General features: G+C 41.9%; 1 protein-coding gene across 3 annotated transcripts in view; it reads left to right on the forward strand.

Annotated features, from left to right (window-relative positions):
- The first annotated feature begins 10,679 nt into the window (after window positions 1-10,679).
- The window catches only part of eda (ectodysplasin A), a 68,260-nt gene continuing 56,050 nt past the window's right edge, over window positions 10,680-22,889 (forward strand). For all 3 annotated transcript variants that reach the window (XM_036524772.1, XM_036524773.1, XM_036524774.1), the window contains exon 1: window positions 10,680-11,108. In XM_036524772.1, coding sequence (XP_036380665.1) covers window positions 10,797-11,108 — 312 coding nt within the window. In that variant the 5' untranslated portion in view covers window positions 10,680-10,796. The remainder of the gene's footprint in view (window positions 11,109-22,889) is intronic.

Raw genomic sequence — 22,889 nt, forward strand, 5'->3', positions numbered from 1 at the left:
CTAGCAGCTCCCGGTCGCCGATGTCGTAGTTACGCTCGGTGGGCGTAAGGCGGTGAGAAAAGTAGGCGCAGGGGTGGAGCTTGTTGTCGGCGGCCGATCGCTGAGACAGGATCGCCCCCACTCCCACGTCCGAAGCATCCACCTCCACCACGTACTGACGAGCGGGATCGGGCTGGGTGAGGACAGGCGCCGAGGTAAAACGAGCCTTCAAGTTGCGGAATGCCTCCTCGGCAGCCGGAGCCCAGGTGAACGCTCTGCTGACAGATGTCAGGGCGGTGAGGGGAGCCGCTACCGTGCCGTAGTTGCGAATGAAGCGACGGTAGAAGTTCGCGAAACCCAGGAATCGCTGCAGCTCCCTGCGGGAGGTGGGGCGAGGCCACTCCTCGACGGCGCGGACCTTCTGCCGGTCCATGCGGATACTTCCAGCCGTGATCACGAAACCCAGGAAGGAAGTGGTGTGCTGATGGAAGGCGCACTTCTCCGCTTTCACGTACAGGTGATTTTCGAGCAGGCGCTGCAGAACGCGGCGGACGTGCTGTACATGCTCAGGCAGGGAGCGAGAGAAGATCAGGATATCGTCGAGGTACACGAACACAAACTGGTTGAGCATATCTCGGAGGACGTCGTTCACCAAGGACTGGAACACGGCTGGGGAATTCGTCAGACCGAACGGCATGACCAGATATTCATAGTGCCCCGAGGGGGTGTTGAACGCCGTCTTCCACTCGTCCCCCTCGCGGATCCTGACCAGGTGGTAGGCATTACGGAGGTCGAGTCTCGTGAAGACGGTAGCGCCCTGTAGCGACTCGAAAGCGGACGACAGAAGAGGCAGGGGGTAGCGGTTCTTGATGGTGATGGCGTTGAGGCCCCGGTAATCGATGCAGGGACGGAGGGAGCCGTCCTTCTTCCCTACGAAGAAGAATCCGGCCCCTGCAGGAGAGGAGGAGGGGCGAATGAGACCGGCCGCGAGAGACTCCCGGATGTATTTATTCATGGCCTCGGTCTCTGGTGGCGATAAAGAAAACAGTCGCCCCCGAGGGGGGGACGAGCCGGGCAGCAGGTCGATGGCGCAATCATACGGGCGATGAGGAGGCAACGAGGTGGCGCGGGACTTGCTGAAGACAAGTTTCAGGTCCATGTATTCGGGCGGCAGCGCCGACAGGTCCGGGAAGTCCTCGGGAGCGGAAGCGATCGACGACACCGGGGTAACGGCATCCCGAAGGCAGTGGGAGTGGCAAAAGGGGCTCCAGCCCAGGATTCGGTTGCCCTCCCAGTCGATGTGGGGGTTGTGTCGCGCCAACCAGGGGCGACCCAGGACCACGGCGGCTTGCGGGGAGCGGATGACGTTGAGAACAATCTCCTCGCGGTGGTTGCCCGAGACGAGGAAGTCGACCGGGGGAGTGGCGTGGGTCACGCGAACCAGGGGAGCCCCGGTGATCGCGTGGGCTTCCAACGGCGAGTGCAGGGGAACGCGGGGCAGGCGCAGCTGGGTTGCCAGGTTGGCGTCGATAAAACTGCCATCCGCCCCGGAGTCAATCAGGACGGAGACAGCGTGGCTCTGACCTCCGACGAGCAGGGTGGCTGAAAATAGAGGAAGGGTCTGGGGGGAGTGACGCAGGGGGGTTACACTCACCTGCAATCCCCCCGCTGCGGGTGACCGCTGGCCCTTGGCCGGGCAGTTCGCCACAAAATGGCCGGGCTGCCCGCAGTATAGGCAGGACTGGGTGCTGATTCGCCGTTGTCGCTCCGCGGGAGACAGGCGGGTGCGGTCGACCTGCATCGGTTCGGAGGTTCCCGGGGATGGTGGTGCAGGGCTTCTGGCCGGCATCGGGAGGGGTTGTTCACGGACGGAACCGGGCAGGCTGCTGGACGCTCTCTCCCTGCGTCTCTGCGAAAGGCGCTGGTCTACGCGGATGGCCAGGTCCACCAAGGCCTCGAAGCTGGCCGGCAGCTCCCGAGTAGCCAGCTCGTCCTTGATGGACTCCGCGAGACCGTGAAGGAAGGCGTCCAACTGGGCCTCCGCGTTCCACCCGCTGGTGGCAGCCAGGGTGCGGAAGTCAATTGCGTAGTCCGACACCGAGCGACGTCCCTGGCGAATCTGCAGCATTTCTCTTGCTGCCTCGCGGCCCTGCCTGGAACGGTCAAACACCCTTCTCATCTCCTCGGCGAATCCGGCATATGAGTTGCAGAAGGGAGCGCCGGCGTCCCAGACAGCAGTACCCCACTCCCTCGCTCGTCCGGTCAGCAAGGTAATGACGTAGGCGATCCTCGCCCGGTCTGTGGGGAACGTGGAGGGTTGCAGCTCGAATATCAGGGAACACTGCGAGAGAAACGAGCGGCAGGTTCCCGGGTCCCCCGCGTACGACTCGGGGGGTGGCAGCCGAGGCTCCCGGCCGGGAGGCGCTGGCGGAGCCGGTGGGTAGACAGCCGCTGGCGGAAAAGGTCGGCTCTCCTGGCCGAGCTGCAATTGGTGCAGCCGCGCAGAGACCTCAGCGAGGCTGGTGGCGAAACCCTCCAGGGACCGGCCGATGGAATCCAGCTGGTTCTGGTGTCCGCCCAATAGAGCACCCTGGAGCTCTAGGGCCGTCCTCAGCTGAGGTAGGTCCGCTGGGTCCATTTGGCTAGTTCGTTCTGTCAGGAACGGGGATCGGGACACAAGCGCGGACCACCGGGTAAACGAAACCAAGCGTTTAATGACAATCGTTAGGCAGTTCGTAGTACAGGGGCAGGCAGGGTTCAAAAACACGGGAAGGCAGTCCGGGGGCAGATCCAGGATCGGGAGTCGGTGTAGGCAGAGTCGGTAACCAGGAGGGCAGAACAGGCAGACGGGACCAAAACGGCAGGCGAAGGGCGAAGTCGAAAAAACAGGCAGGATTCCAAAACAGCGATCAGGCTTCAGGTTACTAGAGCGGGAACGAGACAGGACAAACTCACTGCAACGAACTAGCAACGAGACAGAGACACGTAGGGAAGATATAGGGCTGAGGTAACGAGGAGATGGGAGGCAGGTGCAGGCAATAAGGGAATCAGGTGGGCGGGGACCCGGCGGGGAGCCGGGCGGGGCAGGAACACAAGGAAAACAAAAGCACAAGGACAGGGAAAACAAAAACACTGCGGCTTAAGGGGGCGGAGCCCTGACAGACTCTTCTGGATCTTCAGGAATGGACGTCACTGGTTTACAGACAGGGGCTTTTTCACTTGCGGAATTCCTCATTAATTATCGATTATGTCAGTATCTTCCAAAGGATGTGACAGTAACAACTATGGCCTGAACAATATATTACTTCACCAGTAAAAGTGGCCAATGACAGCTTTTTTATGGCTTACTGGAATTACTCTTTCTGAGGGCAATCATACAAGATGGCTATTTCTTTTGCTTTCTCGTTGATTAACCTGTTGTGTTGCATATCTTATCACCCTTGCAAAAGAGACTTTATATCTCAACTGTTTTTTTCCTGGTTAAATAAAGGTTAAATAAATAAATAAATAAAATACAATTGTGAGTCTGAAAGTGTAACAAGTTCCATGTGTCTGCAAGGTCCTTGTCATTATTATGAATATTTGTACTGGTATTTGTGATATTGATACTTGTACATATGATTCAAACAATGTATGAGGCAGGGCTAGGTGTAATTCATGAGTATTGTTGTTTCAGTTTAAGTCTATGTTCCTTTGTGCAATTTTCCTTTAAAATGAGTAATAAAAAGAACAAATCTGGCAGTTTATTGTTTATCGATCGGCATGGAAGGAGAAATCTTATTGGACTTAATGAAACCCATATTGGCTGGCCATAGTCACTCAGAAATTTTTCGGTCAGTACAGCGCCTGAGGTGAGAGGGTGTTTATCTCTGTAATGTCACTCTCAAAACTATGCAGGAAGTAAGATGTGGTCCATGGTTTGAATAAATTTGCCAAAATCACAGCATTTGGCCAGGATCTACTATTTAAATAATAATTGGATAAGGTGATTGGAAAAATGTGTGATTAAGTACTTGACCAGGGTTGATGAGGGTCTAGGAAATATCTGCCTGATGCATAAAGTCCTTGCTGTTGGCTGAAAAAAAATCATAAATGTGTTAAAGATGTGCAAAGAATAGATGAAAAAATGTTGCACTTACATGTTAATATATTTCTAAAAATGGTTGCATGGATCCCCAATATATGTCCTAGTTTTACTAAAACCTCACACAAAGGTATGGTAGCAGTCAACAGGACCTAGCAATCCTTCGAGTTTAGTATATTTGAAGTGCAGGGTATTAAGCTCAGAGCATCAATATCAGTGTGACAAGGAGCAGAGTGAACCCAAATGCAGACAGAACTCCAGACATAAGAGACTTTGTTCAAAGAAAACAAAATTACCTTTACTGGAGATTCACAAGATACAAAACAGACTTGGCCAAGGGTACACACAGACATGCACACTTGCATACACAAAGGCGCGCACACGCACACACACACATACACACACACACACACACACACACACACACACACACACACACACACACACTAGGCATGGCATCTCAAGACTGACCAAAGTGAGCATAGACATGAACAAAGGACAGGGATTAAAAAACAGAGGACAGATGTAAAATATAACCAATCAACACAGGTGAAAGACATAACTAAATGAGACATAAAGAACACAGGAAGTTATGTGGCCATCTGGTGGCTAACCCAGGAAACAGCAGCTACATTCCTGCCAATCTGGGCAATTAGTGACTCATGTGGATTGCATCATTCATTATTAATATTATTAATGCTGTTCATTCAGAAGCACATACATACAGTGGGTGTATTTAGAAGGAGGTAAGGGGGAAGGTTGATTAGTCTCCTCCTGGGCCAAAGTCAGTTTTGCAGGAAGCAGGACACAAAGCCATAATATTCTGTCAGTTGATTCATCAAGTTGTTACATTTTAAAGTAAATTTTCTGCTTGGCTGGAAAACAGTGAGGGAGCCAGCACCAGGAATAATGTGCTGTCCAGACACTAGTCGGGAGCAGTTTTTGCTCAGGCTGGGTATGCAGGAAGTTGGGGCTGCTCGGGCTGGTATTGGTTTTGCTGGATTTAGGAACCTGTGGTGTCCATTGAGGAATCCTTAACAAATACACACGTGCCTAATCCAAAGAGTAACAATGGTAAGAAAGCAATGTGAGTTGCCCCTGGGTCAAAAAAGAAAGAACTGCCACCCCCAGAGAGAAGGAACTAATCTAAATATGTACACATAATTGCGATCATTATCACCATGTGCTCGTTTGTCACACTGATCCAACTGTATAATTGAGACCATGGGGATGTGGACCAGTGGAGCAACCAACAGCTTGCCAATGTTTGTGCCAATGCTCCTCACTGGGAATGCATTAGATGTGGGGGCGGGCAGCGGGGTTCGGGGTGGGTTGGACCATAAAAGTTGTTTTTTTAAGAACATGAGGAAATTATTATTCTCCTCTGTTTTAATCATATTTTTCCAATTTATCCCCAAACACATTCCATGATATTGAAGTCTCCCAGCCTTGCGCTCTGTGACAGATGCACAGGCGGGAGTGAGCAGTGCCAAGGGCTGACAGATCCCGCTGTTTCAAAGGGAGCCTGACACTTTGAGGATTACGGATCGCTCCGACAAGGAACGGCTCGGCGCATGCAAGTGGAAAAACGGTCCCGGCTGCCTCTTTTAACCCCCCTACCCCAAGCCCCTGTGAGCTCTCCTGCAGTCAGCCAGCGCTGTCACATTCTGGCAAATTACCCCGCTCATCCTGAACTGTGTGTGTGTGCCTGTGTGTGCACATATCTTTAGTAGCATGCAATGACATATAACAGTTGTGAATTTGCATTTTACAGGGCTGATTTCTTAACGGGTGTGGTGACTATTTAAGTCACCCAGAGGCAGTGTGACCATTAAACAAGTGACACTTTAAATGCACTTATTACACATCTGTTTGTATTGGGTACAAATGTGTAGCCATGGCAATACTTAACACACACTTGAAACCACACACACACACACACACACATATATATATATTATATATATATATATATATATAGCTATATGTGTATAATTATATGTATACGTATATATATACATATAGCTATACATATATAGAATGGGTAGCAAATATGTTTTGGTGTGTGTTAACTGATCTTCTCTGTATGCTGTAGGTCTATATGCATAGATACACAGATATGGAGACAGATAGATAACACTGGAGTGGTCTCAGCACTTTTGCTTTCAAAATGTAACATAAGGATTAAACTTTCCATGCATATGTTTTAATTTTCATTTAGTTTCTATGGACTATGCCAATGACTGATATTTTCTTGCACAGTGAGACAGATTCCAACATTAAAAGTCACATAGATGTGGCTTTGAAATCTAAGAGCATACAGAACCACTTCAGTTTCATCATACTATGCACCATAAGTACCAGGTCAATGAAAGAAAGAAGCCCATAACTTTGACACTGACTCATATGTTACAACTGAACCATTACCTTGTGGCTTCACAAACAGCTCAGATCCACAGCATGGCAGTCATTATTTCAAATGATCAGAATCTACATTTAGCTTGATAATTTGCTGACAGCATACAGTTTTTTGAGGGAACAAAGCAGCCGGCCCCTTGTTTCTGCAGCACATACTGCTAAAATATATTAATAGTAAAGTCACACGCTTCTCGTGGTATTTGACAGGACAATCCTCAATAAAGCGCCTGCAACCATCATTCATGGTGAGAGCACTGTGAAATTTATTGGCCCGTAAAGAGAACTTGATCGTGTGTATTTGTGTATCATTCAAAGTTATTTGACATATGAGTCGCACAAGCCCCTTCCTTTCAAGTGACAGACCAGAAAGTATGAAAACGTATTGCTCTACATATGTTAGTATTATGCTATAATGCCTTTCATTCTAATGGGTTAAAGATGTGAAGGTCCATATGGTTTTAAAACTGCTGGTATTTCTTCAGCTGTTGATGTGAACTCAGATAACACACCACTAATTAGTAAAGAAAACATGGCATTTGATAAATGAAAGGTTGAACTTAGCCTGTGAAAACAAAGGCAATTACAAAGTAGTTATCTATGAGTTATCTCAAACCAGCCCTACATTACTATTTGCATACATTGAAAAATAAGAATATATTGTGTGCTTCCATGTGTATGCAGTATGAACATGAATGTGATAATCAATTATGTAGTTTGCCATATATATCAAAATGTTTTCTTTGCTTTCAATATTTCTTTTAGCATACATTTTTATAATGTTCACAATATGATGAAATAGCTTTCTATGTAAATGAACAGTTAGGGGTTTGTGCAAACAGTATCGCAGAAATGTGTCTGCAGGGCACAGACGTGTTCCAGATAAACCTGGAATAGCATTTACACAAAGGTCTTAATAGATTTTAATAAGGAGTTTAACATTACAGGCAAACCCTTAGGCCTTTCCTTTATAGTAGGTGCAGGTGCCTGTGCTATATAATAAAACATAGGTGCAAGCCTGGAATATTTAACTTTCAAGTAATGGGACCATGATATACTTTAAAACTTTAGGCCGACAGAAACTGCAAGGTCTGTATGAAACAAGCATTGTAAATAGCATGTTGGTGTTTGGTCAATACACCATGTTCCACAACATGTACCAGAACATGTACGACAATGAGCTAAATTTATTTTTAAATGCAACTGAATAACTAATCTGACTATGTGAATACGTGAGTCCTTTAAATGTGCTTTCATATAAATGTGCCTAAAAGCAACTACAGTAAGCTCACATGTGTCATTGAAATACACCCCCAGATGTTTGGTGTATTTTCACTACACAGATATTCATGGCATCAGACAACTGTGACACTCCTAATTACAAGGCTTGGGGAATCGTGTGTATTGGCTTTTATACTGCAGTCCCCGGGCAAAGTTACTTGCTGACAGTTTCAGGGTATAATTAGCAACATGTACAAGGCTTAAAGTGCATTCAAACTTACAAAAGCATGTGAAATTAGCAAGGGCAGACAAGACTACAGCACTGTATTTTCCCAGTGTGGTGTGTATTCACATTCCTATCTACTTTACAAGGTATGTGCTGTCTATCTATTCACTGTATAATGACATGTGGCGAGTGTTTGCAGTGATGGGCAGTATTTTCCATTTGTATGTTACTTAAGCCATGTGCCATACACCTTCATGAGATGAAAAGCTTATTAGAAACAAAACAGCAAAGATCAACACATTGCCTCAATGGTGATCCCATGCCTGAAGACATCCCAAAGAGGATGAATGAAAAGTATGAAAGTATGAAAATGTAAGAATGAAAAGTAACACAAATACATTCAAGCTACATAACTTGTGAACAAAGCCCTCTCTATCAGTTAAATGGTTCAGTTTCTCACTGACCAGATACTAAAATCTGACCACAACTACCACCTAATATCTAACTAAACTCCTTGCATGAGAGGTGATTTTATTTCTAGGTAGGACTAGGTTGGACTGCTATTAGCACAAAGGGTCAAATTAGGTGTTTTAATATATTTTTTTATTTTCATCATAGAACAATTGAAATCTTGAGTTAAATGAGTTACCTGAATTAGTGCTATTTGAAACTTAATTTATTTCCTAGACTAACCAAAACTCACCAGGGTGGTTCACAGGTTAGGCCAAACTGTCTTATGTAATTTAACACTGTGAGGGAGGTGTTCCTACCTCATAAATTGAATGCACAAAGGACTTGTTGCTGTTAGCAACAAGCAATACAGTTCTTTGAAAGGGTGAACTGAGAACAGTGTCCTAATTCACAGTGATGGTGCACTTTGATATCTGATGTCTGTTTTCTTCCTACAGCTAATTAGCTAGCTTGTTGTTCCATTAGATCCGTCACTGAATTATTTGAACTCCAATCACAGTGCTGATTTTTAATTTTGCTGATGGAGAGGCCAGCTTTTCACTTGAAACATATTGTATTCACAACTTTTTACAGTTTTGACACCTGCCTTGGTTATACTGGATCATTGGAGGTCAGGCAAGAAGGAACATCCAAAAAGGAATTATTGTTTTGTGTTGACACCAAGCCAGGGTCCCACACAGTAATCTGCAAGGACACTTTGTGGTGGAATGATGGTCTAGGCCTTTATGAGCAAAGAAGTCATGTTTTTTCTTTCTAAGGTAAAATATATTAAATCAATTGCACAAGAGATAAGTACTTCTGTAATGGGAAGATGTCACTGCATGATTGCCTTGGATTTGCTGCAATTAGACAACTGCCACTAAATGCGACTTAGGAAAATAGCTTGATGCAGTGTATTATTGATGCATACATAGAGTTTGAAAATTACTAACAATGGAATGACCAAAAACAAAAGTAATTTTAAAAAAATCTCAAATGAGGTGGTAGTATCTGAACTTTCATAGTTTAAAGCGTAAATGAATGGGACTAGGTATGAAAAACTGAAGCTGTCCAAATGTATAGACATGATTTCAAAATAGTGTAAAGTGCAAAAAGTAATGTAATTGTAAGAAAATTTTGTTTAAAAATTGTTACTGGGTACTGCATGCATAACATAGCCATCATTATAGACTATTCTTAAAAATAAGCCTCAACTGCAGCTGTCTCATATAGAATTAGACACTGCATGGTGACAAACACATTTTACTGTTGATGCCAAAAGTAAATCCAGCATGCAAAAAAGCTGGCATTACAAAAAAAGTAAAAAATTCCCCTGGATAAACTTCACAGACCCCAGTTTTGCAGAAAATCTATTTTACAATAATACATGGAGCTGTCAAGGGAAATTTTAGGGTTTACATTCAGCAATTCAACATAAGATGAGAGGGGTACTGAGGTTCTTTTGAGTAAATGTGTTATGTCTTGGGAATTAATGGTGTCTAACCCTCATGCAAAACTGATATACACCATTTCTCTGCATCTATGTGCAGAGAATCTTATCTGCATCTACCTTTTGCAAATCATGCTGTTGTTCATTCTTTAAAAAAGCTCAAGATGCTTACAAAAGCTTATATTTGTTTTTGCAGATCACCAGACATACACTAACAAGCAGATGGGATGTAACCACCTTTATGATGCTTTCTAAGGGCTGGAGACATAAAGGGAGATTTGTATTTGGTTTCAGCCACATTTTTAGACAATGGTGGCACTTCAAGGATACACACATGACTGAAATGGTTTAGGACAGCCACCCCTTGGGGGCTCACACTGCACTTGTTAGGAAAAGTGTCTCACCTATGATCCACCTGTGATTACTAGGTGCATTTATCTACATCTGTGAACTGCATTCTCCAAAGACTGACAGACAACAAACATTAAGTCAGGTTGTTCAGCAGTCAGTTGGTGGCTACCTCTGCAATCCCAGAGTCCTTGAATTATTATCAGAAGCCCCTCTTGACTGCGTTGCTCAGAACGACCACGTGACGAACCAAGAATTGACCACAATCATCATCGATCACACTTTCGTCAGCCCTTACACCGTTGTTTCTTGAAATCGCCTGCAACTACCTGCACTGTGGAAACACCCAGAGTTTAGGGGCGCGAGTGCAGGAGCGGTGGCAAATGCGGTACACGCATCATATCCAGTATCCAATCAGAGTAAAGGAGGCGGTGCCCAAAAAATCTCGTTGCTAGAAGTGATTGACTGGGTCGCAGACGGGGTCGCTTAATCTGATCAGGGGAAAGATAAGAGTCGCCTTTTTCATGTGGGTCCGTTCGTCAAAGTTACTGATCAGTTGTGGATCAGACCATAGGAAAGAACTGATTATGCTGAAATAGCAATACCTTAAAGTGTTTATAAAAATGGCATCTAAAGATTTGTCAGAAAAGTTTGTAAACTTAGAGGAGAAAGTACTGAAACCAGAGTTTCCTTCAACCTGCATGTGCAGGAAGCAGTGTAACAATTGTAAAATCTTCCTGGGATTCTTCGTATTATCCCTTTCTTTGCATCTTATCACACTGTTCTGCTATTTGGACCTCAGATCTGAAGTGAAACGCGAGATTTTACAGAAAAACAGAGATGAAATTCAAACGCCGGGTGCAGCTGGTATTAGTGAACTGATTTCTCCCGAATTCCAGATTTTGGACATCAGCTACCCTGCAATGGACCAGGAGGTAATTAAACATTATTCAATGACTTTTGCCGCTTATCTTAATGACCATCCATGTTATCTTCATTTATGCTGCCATATGTATGTTTCCACAGAGAACGGTACTGTTAAAAGTGTATGTTGTTGTATGTTGAACGTAAAAATGCAGTCTATATATTGTAGTAGAACTATAGTCAACCACAGTTATATTCATGATCGCAGTTAGACAACATCCTCAAATGTATGGCAACAATTTTATACGATGATCTAAAACAATAGTCAAGTGTTTTCCCCCTGTAACCTATGCGCAGCCAACCTTCTCCCTAATCATTACAAAGTAAAATGGGGTAATTAACATTTCTTACCATTAACATTTTTTCAGTGGTATGGTTAGTATATTTAATGTCTTCTGTCTGAATGTTTTCATGAGGCTCTGTAATGATTTGTCGCAAACACAACCTTTGAACTTCAGTTCTCGTGTCTCACTTTGTATATGTTTATACGTAGACGGATTGGCTAGAAATGTCCGAATGGGGTCAATGTATGACTGTTAACGAGACGCTCAGGGTTTTGACAAGGCTGCGCTGCGGAAAATGCCGAATACTTTTGCTTCACGCTGAGTGACTGCTAACTTTACTTTGACGTAATCGTTTTCACCTACAGGGCAGATACATCATGTTTAGACAACATGAATTTGTCAGACATCCCTCATCTGAAGAGGATTTACTGTCAGTGCCAGTTAGTGTTTATGTTGAGGAACAAGTCCTCGCAAACCATTATGTTAAAAAGCCTGTCTTCCTTGAAAGGTAAATAACGTGTAATCATCAGCACAATGCAGCGTTCATATTGATGTATACTTGTAGGCACTGCTTTAAAAGATTTTGTTGGAAATCACCTCAGGCTCTGTTTTTGAATGATTCACGTGTAATAGCCGTGTCATGTTTTTAGGCGAAGGAGGGATGCAGTTTCTAAGGCAATGTATCATATGTTACATAAAGGGGAGTGGCAATATTACAGAAATATGTAGAATGATTGGCTCAATACCTCTACATCAAGAAAGCCTTCTATATACGTAATAACAGCTAAACTTACAGGAGTGAAAAATATGTTCTTAGCTGGCCTGCAGGTTGTGAATGTGATAATAGTAACTCTCTCAAAACAGTTTTTCACAGTAGGTATTGATTGTTAAACCGGTCATTTTCTCAGTAACAATCCACTTTTTTAATCCGATTGATAACACATCTCACAGTCAGCTATTGTAAATGTTCCTTCTGTTCAACTGTGGTAATGCACACCTTTTACAACTTGAAAGGAGGCATATATTCCTAAAATGTGGATTGATGTCATAGTATTAAATCTTACACAAAATGTAATAAATCTGTCAAATAAATTATAGTGTCATTATACCAAATGATAGATGTTATTTCGCTTCTCACCTCTGTCAGGTGATTAACGAGGGTAGCTCGGGGGAAAACTGGATTGCACATGTGTCATTTCTTTTGGAAAATGATTGTCTTGTTTTGGTAAAAGGGCAAATGACTTGGGGTCATTAAATTTCCAGTTACATCTTGTGGGAAATAATGGGATGAAAGTAATATGAATAATTGTTGTGTAGTTAGTTAACCAAAAACAGGGTGGTAATCAGGTTTTTGTATGACGTTGTTCAATCCAGCAAGATGGTAAAAGTTAAGGTACAGCCACTGATGTTTGTATAATGTATATATTAACTCCATTTGACATCAAGTAATGGGAAGGGAAAAGAAATGTAAGAGGTGCCAGTTTTGTGTTCCCAGAAAGCTGTGCTTATATCTAGGGAACATACAGCACCCCTCTGAATATGGTGAGGCCTTCACGTCGAAAGATTCAAGAAACCCAGTGGTGCATGATGGGAAGAACACAAAGCCTGCAACTTGCTTTTTGCTTCTGGCACATACAGATTTTGCTTTCTCCTCCAAGTATTAATGAGCCACTTAAATATTTGACTGCTTGGGCATATGGTAATGTCCTGTGTTATTGAAGTGGAGGAGCAAAGTGAATAAAAATAAAACTAAAAAACACATACTGTGGCCTGCTGTTACTAGAATCCTATCCTAAAAGCACTGCAGCTATCCTGCAAGCCTGCATAGTGGGGCCACGGCATGGGAAATGTTCCAGTGTGCCTCAGCCTACAGCCTTTGTGATGAAAAGAGAGGGAGAGAACGCAGCTGAAAGAAACATCTGCCCAGTGAAACATGTATTCGCAGGACTGCGGACATCCTTGCAATAAATACTGCAGCGCAAAATGCACGCCAGTAAGACAACAAATAGAGGATGCCTTTCAATTATGCACAAATTAGAAAGAACAAGGCAGGAAAAAAAACCCATGTGGCCTTCGATGGCACTATAATCGGATGAGACGCAGAAAGTTTAGTGGTTTGTTGCAGTCTTGTCGCTGGAACAGCTTCAGACTCCACATCATTGCCTCTGACCTTCTCCCCAGCTGCCAAAAGAGCTGCAGGGCACTTAGGATAATTTCTTCAAGAATGCTATCAGAGATTAATTTGGATCACATAAAGCATTTCACATTGTATAGCAACAAGCAAAAGCAAAACTTGTGTTCAGTGCCTGTTAATGTCCTGGCTTTCGTGTACAAATTAGTAGTTTGGTTTCAGACCTGTTTTAGAGCTCAGAGTAAACTGACTCAATGAAGTGGGTACATAACCCATCTCTTCAGCTCCGACTTCCTCGGGCATGGTGGCAGGCCTCCAGAGCACAGTGTGAAACCTCTGACTAGCAGAGCTGCAGCCGCACAATAATCCGGCGCCAACCCTCACCTTTACAATTAAATCAAACCTCATGCTTTGTTCAGGAATTTGATCTCTGACAGGAAATTACCTTAATGGCTCCATTGTGCAAAGCAGCTATTACACTCAACTCCATTAAAGTGAGGATGGCAGAAGAACACATGGGTTAGTAAAAGCTGCTGTGATCAGTACTCACTGGAAGCTGGAGTGAAAGCTGCATAATTAAAATAGATGTCAGGTCAATGGGATATTCATGCCTGCTGTGCCAATGAAAAGACAATGGAGACAGTTAAACAATCTGTTCATATACTACTGTTTTACTTAATTGGTTTGTTTGAGTTCTTGAAAGGAGTGCTTTAAGATGATATGTGAAAGGAAAAATGTATCATTATCTTAAAATAGAAAAGGAAGAGTAAAACCAAACCAAGCATAAATAGTTTATTCCACAAGTAAAGCATAATTAATTGGCAAGTTGTTGATGTACTGTCATTATTGTATTGTATATAGTATTGTACAACATTGTGGGCTTATGTTGCCCACAGAATGGCAAAGTCTTCTGCTTCATGGGGATTGCAAAAAGACCAATCCATATGAGGAACAATACAGTATATATATATACACAGAGCAGTACAGTATACATACACACCCACAGTGGTCAGAGAAAGTATTCACCCTCTTTCAGTTTTACCACATTTTGTTGTGTTACAACCTGAAAGTTTCATTCATTTCAATGGGGTTTTTCCTCAGAATAATCAAAACATACTTAACACTTTAATGGAGGAAAATCATTTTTATTGAAAAAGGACTGAATGAAAAATAGAAAACAAAAATCAAGCAATTATAAGTATTCACCCCCCGACTTATTTTGATTTTGTACTTAGTTGCTCCTCCTTTTGCAGCAATTATGGCCTGAAGCATTTTTCACATGCTTTTCACATTTTTCAGGTTTAATCCACTCTTCCATGCAAAACTGTTGTAGTTGTTGCACATTACATGGGGATTGGCGGTGTGCCGCAATCTTGAATTCCTGCCACAAATTTTCTATTGGGTTTAACTCTGGACTTTGACTTGGGCACTCTAGGATATTCGCTTTCTTGTTTTTAATGCACTGTAGGGTTGCTTTGGCTATGTGTTTGGGGTCGTTGTCCTGTTGAAAGAGAAATCTCAATCCCAGTTTCAGGTCTTTTGCAGACTCTGCTAGGTTTTACTGAAGAATCTGCCTATATTTTTCTCCATCCATTCTTCCTTCTATTCTGACAATCCTACCAGTCCATGACGATGAAAAGCAAACCCACAACATAATGCTGCTGCCGCCATACTTCACAGTGGGCAATGCCCTTCTTTCGCGAGATATAGCATTTAGCATTAACAACAAACAGCTCAATTTTTATTCCATCAGACCACAGAATTTTCTCCCATATTATCTGAGAGGCTTCCATGTGCCTTGTTGCATACTCCAAATGGGACTTAATATGACATTTTTTTAAAAGTATGGCTGCCTCCTCACCATCGTACTGTACAGCGCAGATATGGGGAGTACCTGAGCAATTGTGTCATTCACAGTTTCTCCCATCTCAGTCAGGAAACATTGTAGGTCTTTCAGTGATATCCTCAGCCTCTTGGTTGTTGCTCTGACCAATGCCCTTATTCCCTGGCTGTTCGGTTTTAGAGGACAACCTGGTTGATGAAGATTCTGGGTAGTTTTGTAATTCCCCATGGTGGGACCAGGGGGCTGAATACTTTTCCAATGAAGATTTTAAGGAGTTTTGTTTTTATTTTTTAGCCTCTGTTTTAACCACATTGAAAGTGAAGAGCAGGATGTATAGATCAGGAGGGAAAAAAACATCTAAAGTGATCAAGATGCCAGGTTCCAACAAAATATGGTAAAATGTGTGCATACTTTTTCCCGGCCACTGTGTGTGTGTGTGTGTATACGTATCAGTGGCAGCTGGTGAGCTGGAAACAGGGGAGGCTGAAACATTACCTTTAAACCTATCATTACTTTCTATCTGTTCCCCTTTATTGTTAATCAATGAAGAAATAATAATAAAACAAATAATTCGCAGAATAATTGACACCAGTCGTGTAAATGGAGTAAATGATTATGCTCACGAAACAGCGCAGATTGTCTGTAGTTTGTGTGCTTGCAAAAGCTACAACGTGAGATTGTTTAATTAACAAGGATGGCATTTATCGATTTAAATTACATTAAATGCTCATGACACATCACAGCTATTGTGAGGTCTGTGTTCTAAACGGTATTGTTCATTGCAATCAACCTAATCTAAAAGTTTATTCTCAGTAATTTAAATCGACTAATTTAACTAAATTTAGCTCCGTTTTGTAATTTGAATTTTGTAACACAAGAAAGCTATAATGTGAAACATTTAAGAGAAAGCTTTGGGATTACTTGCCACTTAATTGTTCAAATTTCCGTCCATGTTAATTAAACAACCTCATGCTGTAGCTTTCACAATAGCGTACAAACTAGAGACAATTTGCGGTGTTTTGCTAGCATAATCATTTACTCTATTTACGCATTGGTGTCAATTATTCTGATTGAATGAGTTATTTGTTTTATTATTAATCAAGGAGGATAAAGGGGAACAGGTTGGGAGTAATGATAGATTTAAAGGTAATGTTTCAGCCTCTCCTGTTTCCAGATCACCAGCCGCCACTGATGTCAGCGTATACAGTTGTGGAATATACTGACGAGACACTTCCTGTGTCTTGTGTTGTATGTTCTGAAACTTCTGAGGGGTATTTCTGACCTTTTCTCTAGGCAGAATTGCTGATTTGCTCTAGGTCCCTCAGATCTCTTGGTTACCATTTGTGAATTGCTTTCTTGAGTTAAAATCGCACATTTTGGATTGGATTGAGGTCCGGATATTGAAAACATTGATTTTGCAAGCAATTTCTTTGTACATTCAAATGAATGCATTTGACTATCATCATGCTGGAAAGTCAATTTTTTGGACAAGCTCAACCTTCTTAGTAGATGGAAACAGGTTTTTAACAAATACGTTCTGGTACCCGTTGCAGGTCATGACCCTCTTATCAAGGGCTCTAGGATCTATAGCTGTAACACATAATAGACTCCTGAGCATGACCTTTTTATGAATGCAGCCTTCACCATTTGCAAACTTAATGCTGATGAACGTTTTCTACAAACTTACTATTTGCTTCATGTTACCATTAGATATGCTTCCAGTTGTCATTCAGATGTAGCTCGGCAAGTTCCCTCTTTTTGACTTATTTTCAGAAAAGCCTTCTGTTGCTCATGTATTTACAGGTGCCTGCTGGACCACTTGTCCCGTTGTTGATGGTTACAATATACACTTTCTTTTCTCTTCCTGGCTGAGCCGAAGGGACCTGAAGTCAGTCACAACAGTAATTAGAAAGCGACTGAAAAGTAGTTGTGAGTTATCAGCTGCATTTACCAAAGGACAGATGCTGGACCATCTTACTGGTTTTGGTCTGTATATATATATATATATATATATATAAAAATCAATAGAACATTTGAGTGTGCTTAATTGTGGATGGTGTGCCATGAAGTGCACCTGCTTCTACTTACATGAATGCAAGGGCCTAGTGGCAAAACAGATGTTCTTAGGTTTTGGGATTCAAACCATCATAAAAGAAACAGTATGCTGAAGAATAACAGGAAAACAAAAACAGAAAGACAGTAATGTCCATGTCTTAATGTAATAACTACCTTTAATACCTTAAATTTTAGTGAAAATGATATGTACTTTCACCAGTAATAGTGACAAAATAGTAGGACATGGCACTAAAAAGTTTTTTGAACTATTTATAAGAGAAAAAAAACAGGTCTCATGTTTAAGATTGTTTAATAAATAGTACATTATGATTGTTTGATGCGGAGGATGGCATTATGTTTGTTATTTGTGTCTGTCTCCACTGGTCTGTAGTGTAAACCACTGCCCTGGAGTAACCCAGCCTTTATTAGGCGTACAAAACAGGCTTAGACATAGAACACTTTGGAGTGGTTTAAGTCTTGGAAATGAAGAGCCAATTGTGTCATCCCACCATAGGTTTTGCAATCTGTTATTAACAAATTATAATTATTCATTTCTGAAAACCAAAACATGTTTTGTTTGCAGATGAGTAGAGATGGTCTTCATGAAATGTAAAAAGTTATTAATCTGTTTTTATTTGATTTGGGGAAGACACATTACATATTTTTAGCTTCCTTGCATTGGTAAAGTGACAACAGATTTCCTGATTTTTAATTTGTACATTAAAATCATGTAGCATATAGCATGGGTAAAAGCATTACCTCATATTTTAACTACATATGATTAAAAAAGTAGAGAACAGCTACACTGACACAGTCACAGAGATAGAACAGATGACACAAAACATAAAAATGCAAGGACAGTTTCCCATGCCGAAGTAATTTTTTTCCTTGCTCTTCCTGTTTTGTTTTTGTGATTATATTAGTATTGACAATACAGTCTTACTGAGTTAGCCCTAACTAGCTGTAATATGGCTTCTCTCCATTTTTGGGATCACAGCTTGTTTCCGTCATTAACTGTAGAAATGAAGTAATTAGAGCTGTAGTGATTAGTTGATCCATCATTGAAATGAATCAACTAAAGATGTAAGTGACAACTGAGTATTTGATTAAAATTGCTAGGCACATGTTATGGAAGACAAATTAACTGATCACGTTAGTCCATGAGTCTGTATCTCATTGAAGCATTTCATATGCCATCTGTGCCTCCAGGTTTCAGACCTCAGAAATTATACTAAGATATGCTTAAAGACAGTTGTGCAGAGCTATCACATAGCGTGGATTCAAATGTAAAATTCAGTATTTTGTCAAATGCGCTTGTTTTTTGTGCTAATTTGCACTGAACATAGCCCCTCCAATGACAAACAACCACCACTGCATCGCACCGTTCATTACATCTTTTCATATACAGTTGTGGAGAGAAAACTGACTTCAGTGTCAGGTCAGAATGCATGTATCTTGGAAATAAGGGACACACCCTCATTTTGGGCAAACTCCACCTCAGATGTGTATTTCCCACATGGGAGCTTAAGCAGGCCACGTCTGGATTAGCACAGTGGGAACATAGATGTGCAGTTAGTTTTGTTAATGAATTCATTCATTGCCCCTTTCCAAATTTGGGAATGCCAGATAAAAATGAAGCTCCCTTCATTGCAAAAACTCCATTGAGCTTTGAGGTGAAGCATGTAAACATAGTCAAGTTACACCCCTCCTCACCTCACTTCATTAGCTTCCTGTTATCGCTTGCATCAAGTTCAAAACCTTGGTGCTAGCATACAGGACAGTGAATGGGACAGCCCCCTCGTTCCTATAATCGGTCTTCAAACTGTATGTTCCACCAAGATCACTACACTCTGTAACCATGGGGCAACTGATGGGGGTCACTCCTCTCAGACATGATCCCTCTATGTCCTGGTCCCTCAGTGATGGAATGAACTCCCCACAGTGGTCAGGACAGCGGAATCAGTGGCCATCTTCCAATGCAGACTGAAGACCCATTTTCAGACTGCATGTCAGTTCCACCTCAGTTCCCACCCCCTAACACTTGCTACTTGTATTACTTGCTGTTTATATTACATGTACTATCGCAATGTGTTTTGGATTCTGTGATGTAGTGACTGAATGTAATGTCATGCAATGCTTGTGCAGTCCTCTAATAGCAGCAGCCAATGGCCTTGCACCTGAAGGAAGGAAAACTGAAGGAAAACTAATGATAAAGGTTGCCAGATCTTTCAGCGATAACACCTTAGTGACTTATAGGTGCCTGATGATTAATTGGGAGACACAGAAGAGCAATGACCTAATGACCTCTGATGTAAACCCTAGCAGGACAATGCCCATCATGTCCCACATCTGTGGACTCTTGGGTCATAGTCATTTTATGACATAGTCCAAATTAGAACCAGTGATGTCTGAGACACAGGGCTTAGCCAAAGAAAACACAATAATTTGAGCATTGCAGAATACATCAATTGATGTTTCCAGCTTTGCTTTTGCGAGGGTTGGTATCGTCCAGTGTAATGAGGCAATTCTGTTAGTTCCTACTGGGACAATAACTGATAATTCATGAGGATAACTCTGGACCCTATTTAGACAATTGTAACACAATGACTAAGTTCTAAGTGCAAGTGAGCACAAACAGTTTTCCCCTTTGTTGTTTTAAGTGTGGAGGAGGCCCAGATTGACTGAATTCCCCAAATTAGTTTCAGAGAAGAGGAAAACACAGTGCTGATCAGAGAGGTGCAGGCACAGTGCAATGACTATATTTACGTGCACACAGTATTTTGGCTAATGTTCCTTATCAGTGTTAAAACCATTTTCTGAATAAGCCATGAAATACAACCAACACTCATATACTCATATGGTACTCAGAGTATTAAAAATATAATATAAATCCCAAATATGCCCTATGAAGCAGTATTTCTCAACTCCCAGTGCCTGCACATGGGAAGTTTTTGACCAGTGATATAGTGCACCTTTCTAAGCATGTACCCTGCTAGCAGCTAATGTTAGCTACCTGCATGGTCATTTCAGTGACTAGCACATACATATGTGACTTCAGCTTCTGCTTAACTAACATCCTCACAGACAGTGGTGCTATGACAATGCAAGCTTGCATGGGCTGCTTAGTTCATGTGGGAGACCAATCCCTGTCAGATTGGAATGCATGGTATTTCGCTGCTAGATTGCCATCCAGCTAGCTAACTTCACATTCCGACTTCCGTCTTCACGTTGTTCTAGAAATAAAACCAACAGCAGTCTCTTCAGCCTCAGTTTGATTCTAAATATAGATGAGCAAAGGATGCGCACTGAGGACTCTGTAGAGAAAACAGCCACCCCATCCCACAGCAAGAATGGTTTAACTTCTGCTAACAGTTGATTTCCATCCAAACTAAGATATGAAATCATCAAACATTCTTCTGGTCAAACAACGCTGAAGGAAGAGCCAGTGGGTATAAGGGTGAGATCACAATAAGCATACAGTTTTGCTTCATAATAATAATAAATGCTTCACCTTACAATTTACTGAAATTGTGTATTTCCATATATAATATCAGGCATTTACTGTACTTATTAAAACAAACTATCATTCTGTGGATATAGATTGAGTACAAGGGTACTTGGTTAGAAGTGGGTAGAAACACAGGGAGAGAGAAACAGAACCAAGGAGAAGGACAGGAGTGAGTTTCACTGCTATGGGGAGATCGGAGGGACCTTGTGCACCGGCCTCCAGATCTACCATAATCAGATGACAGATGATCATGACACCACAACATATGAGGAAAGGTGCAATTTCATGCGACAAGCTGAGGAAAGAGAATCTTGGCCAATGCGCTCTCAGCTACCAGTTTCACCTGTCATGGAGCCTCAGGATGTATCTATTGCTTGTAGAATTATGTAGGGGTTTATAGAATAAATGATGAGTGAAATACATACAAATGGAAAACGTAGCTCATTGCCTTACTCCATTGGGAGATGGGAAACAAAACTTGATCATTGATAGTGCATATGTTCTCGAGCCGGTACTACAGAGTATTTGTTTCACAAAAGTGCTTTGCACCATCATTTCTGTACTGATACATTGTAATGACACTAGGAGGTGGTTGCTGTGGGCATTATGCCCTACACGCAAGGCTGGCATGAAAATGGCACTTTTCACCAAACCACACCCTCATTTGCACCAGACATCCGCACTCCTCCTTCACAGCACAAGCACTATCATTTCTTGGGAAGGAAATTACTACCAATGAGGTAGTTCTTGCATGGTGACAGTTTTTTGCAGCAAGAATTTAGGAGCCTTCTTGCGCTTTACATGTGTGCCCGCTTATGTCAGCACAAAACTGTAGCCCTATGTTACTGTTAGTATCAGTACCAGTATCGGTTTTATATTAAGTTTTATTTGACAAAAGATGTGAAACCACTGCACGTGATTGGTTTCACACTTTCATTTTCAGACCTTGTTTTACAATGGTTTTACGATTACCCTTGTCTCTGAAGTTCATTTATGCTGGTAAGCCCAGACATAGCTGTGGAGTGTTTTGTGCAGCTTCTTTAGAAAAGAATTCTCATGAAACAAGTTTTTTGTGTCCCATAAATAAAAGCCATAGTGTATTATGTGTTCAAGGAGCAGGAGCAAATTACCCCATGATTTGCTGGTCTGCTTGCCATACTGAATTTTTATTGAATAAGCACATTGCGTCTCCATACAAAATAACTATCACAATCCATAAACAAATATAAACACATTTGATAAGTAATTTAATTGTATGCAACCTGAAGTTTACACAATTATATGTCTTTGGGGCACTGTCATGGTTTGTTTTCCTTTGAAGAGAGCTTGTGGCTTTCAGTTGAATTTCACTGATGACATGATTACCCTGTTGTCAAATGTTCCTGTTTTTTTTTCTTTTTGCTGCTTGACACATGCTAAAATTAATGTTTTGTTTGTGTGGTTTCTCACTGGTATGTTTTCAGCTATTGTTTTTCTGAACTTCGGAATGTTTCTGCTTCATCTAGTATATACAGTATAATTTGCATTATATATAATATTTATAACAAAATGTAAGGAAATATGATTTTCTAACAGAAACATGGAGGTGATGAAGGTAGCATTGGAGGTCTTCAGAAAGCCTGAAGTCTTGATTCATGCAGTGTTATAGGTGTGTATGGATACAATTATTCTTACAAGTTTGATATCATTCTCAGAAGACCATCAAAAATACAGTTAATTCCAGGATAATTGCATCTTTCCCCCTTTTGTATCTGTATACTTTTTCACAGGAAATAATTGCATTTGGTAACCAGCCCACCTATTTCCTATTTCAAGATTGCTCTAAAGAATATTTCTGAGAAAACCACATTACTGAAATCTCTGAAAGGAGATGTGTGGTACAACTGATTAGCACCCAATTGCATTATACCCTAATGAAGTTTAATGTGAAATTATATGTAATGTCCAGAACATTATAAGAATTGCACAAAT

Source organism: Megalops cyprinoides, chromosome 3 (genome assembly GCF_013368585.1).
Source record: "Megalops cyprinoides isolate fMegCyp1 chromosome 3, fMegCyp1.pri, whole genome shotgun sequence".
Taxonomy (NCBI): domain Eukaryota; kingdom Metazoa; phylum Chordata; class Actinopteri; order Elopiformes; family Megalopidae; genus Megalops; species Megalops cyprinoides.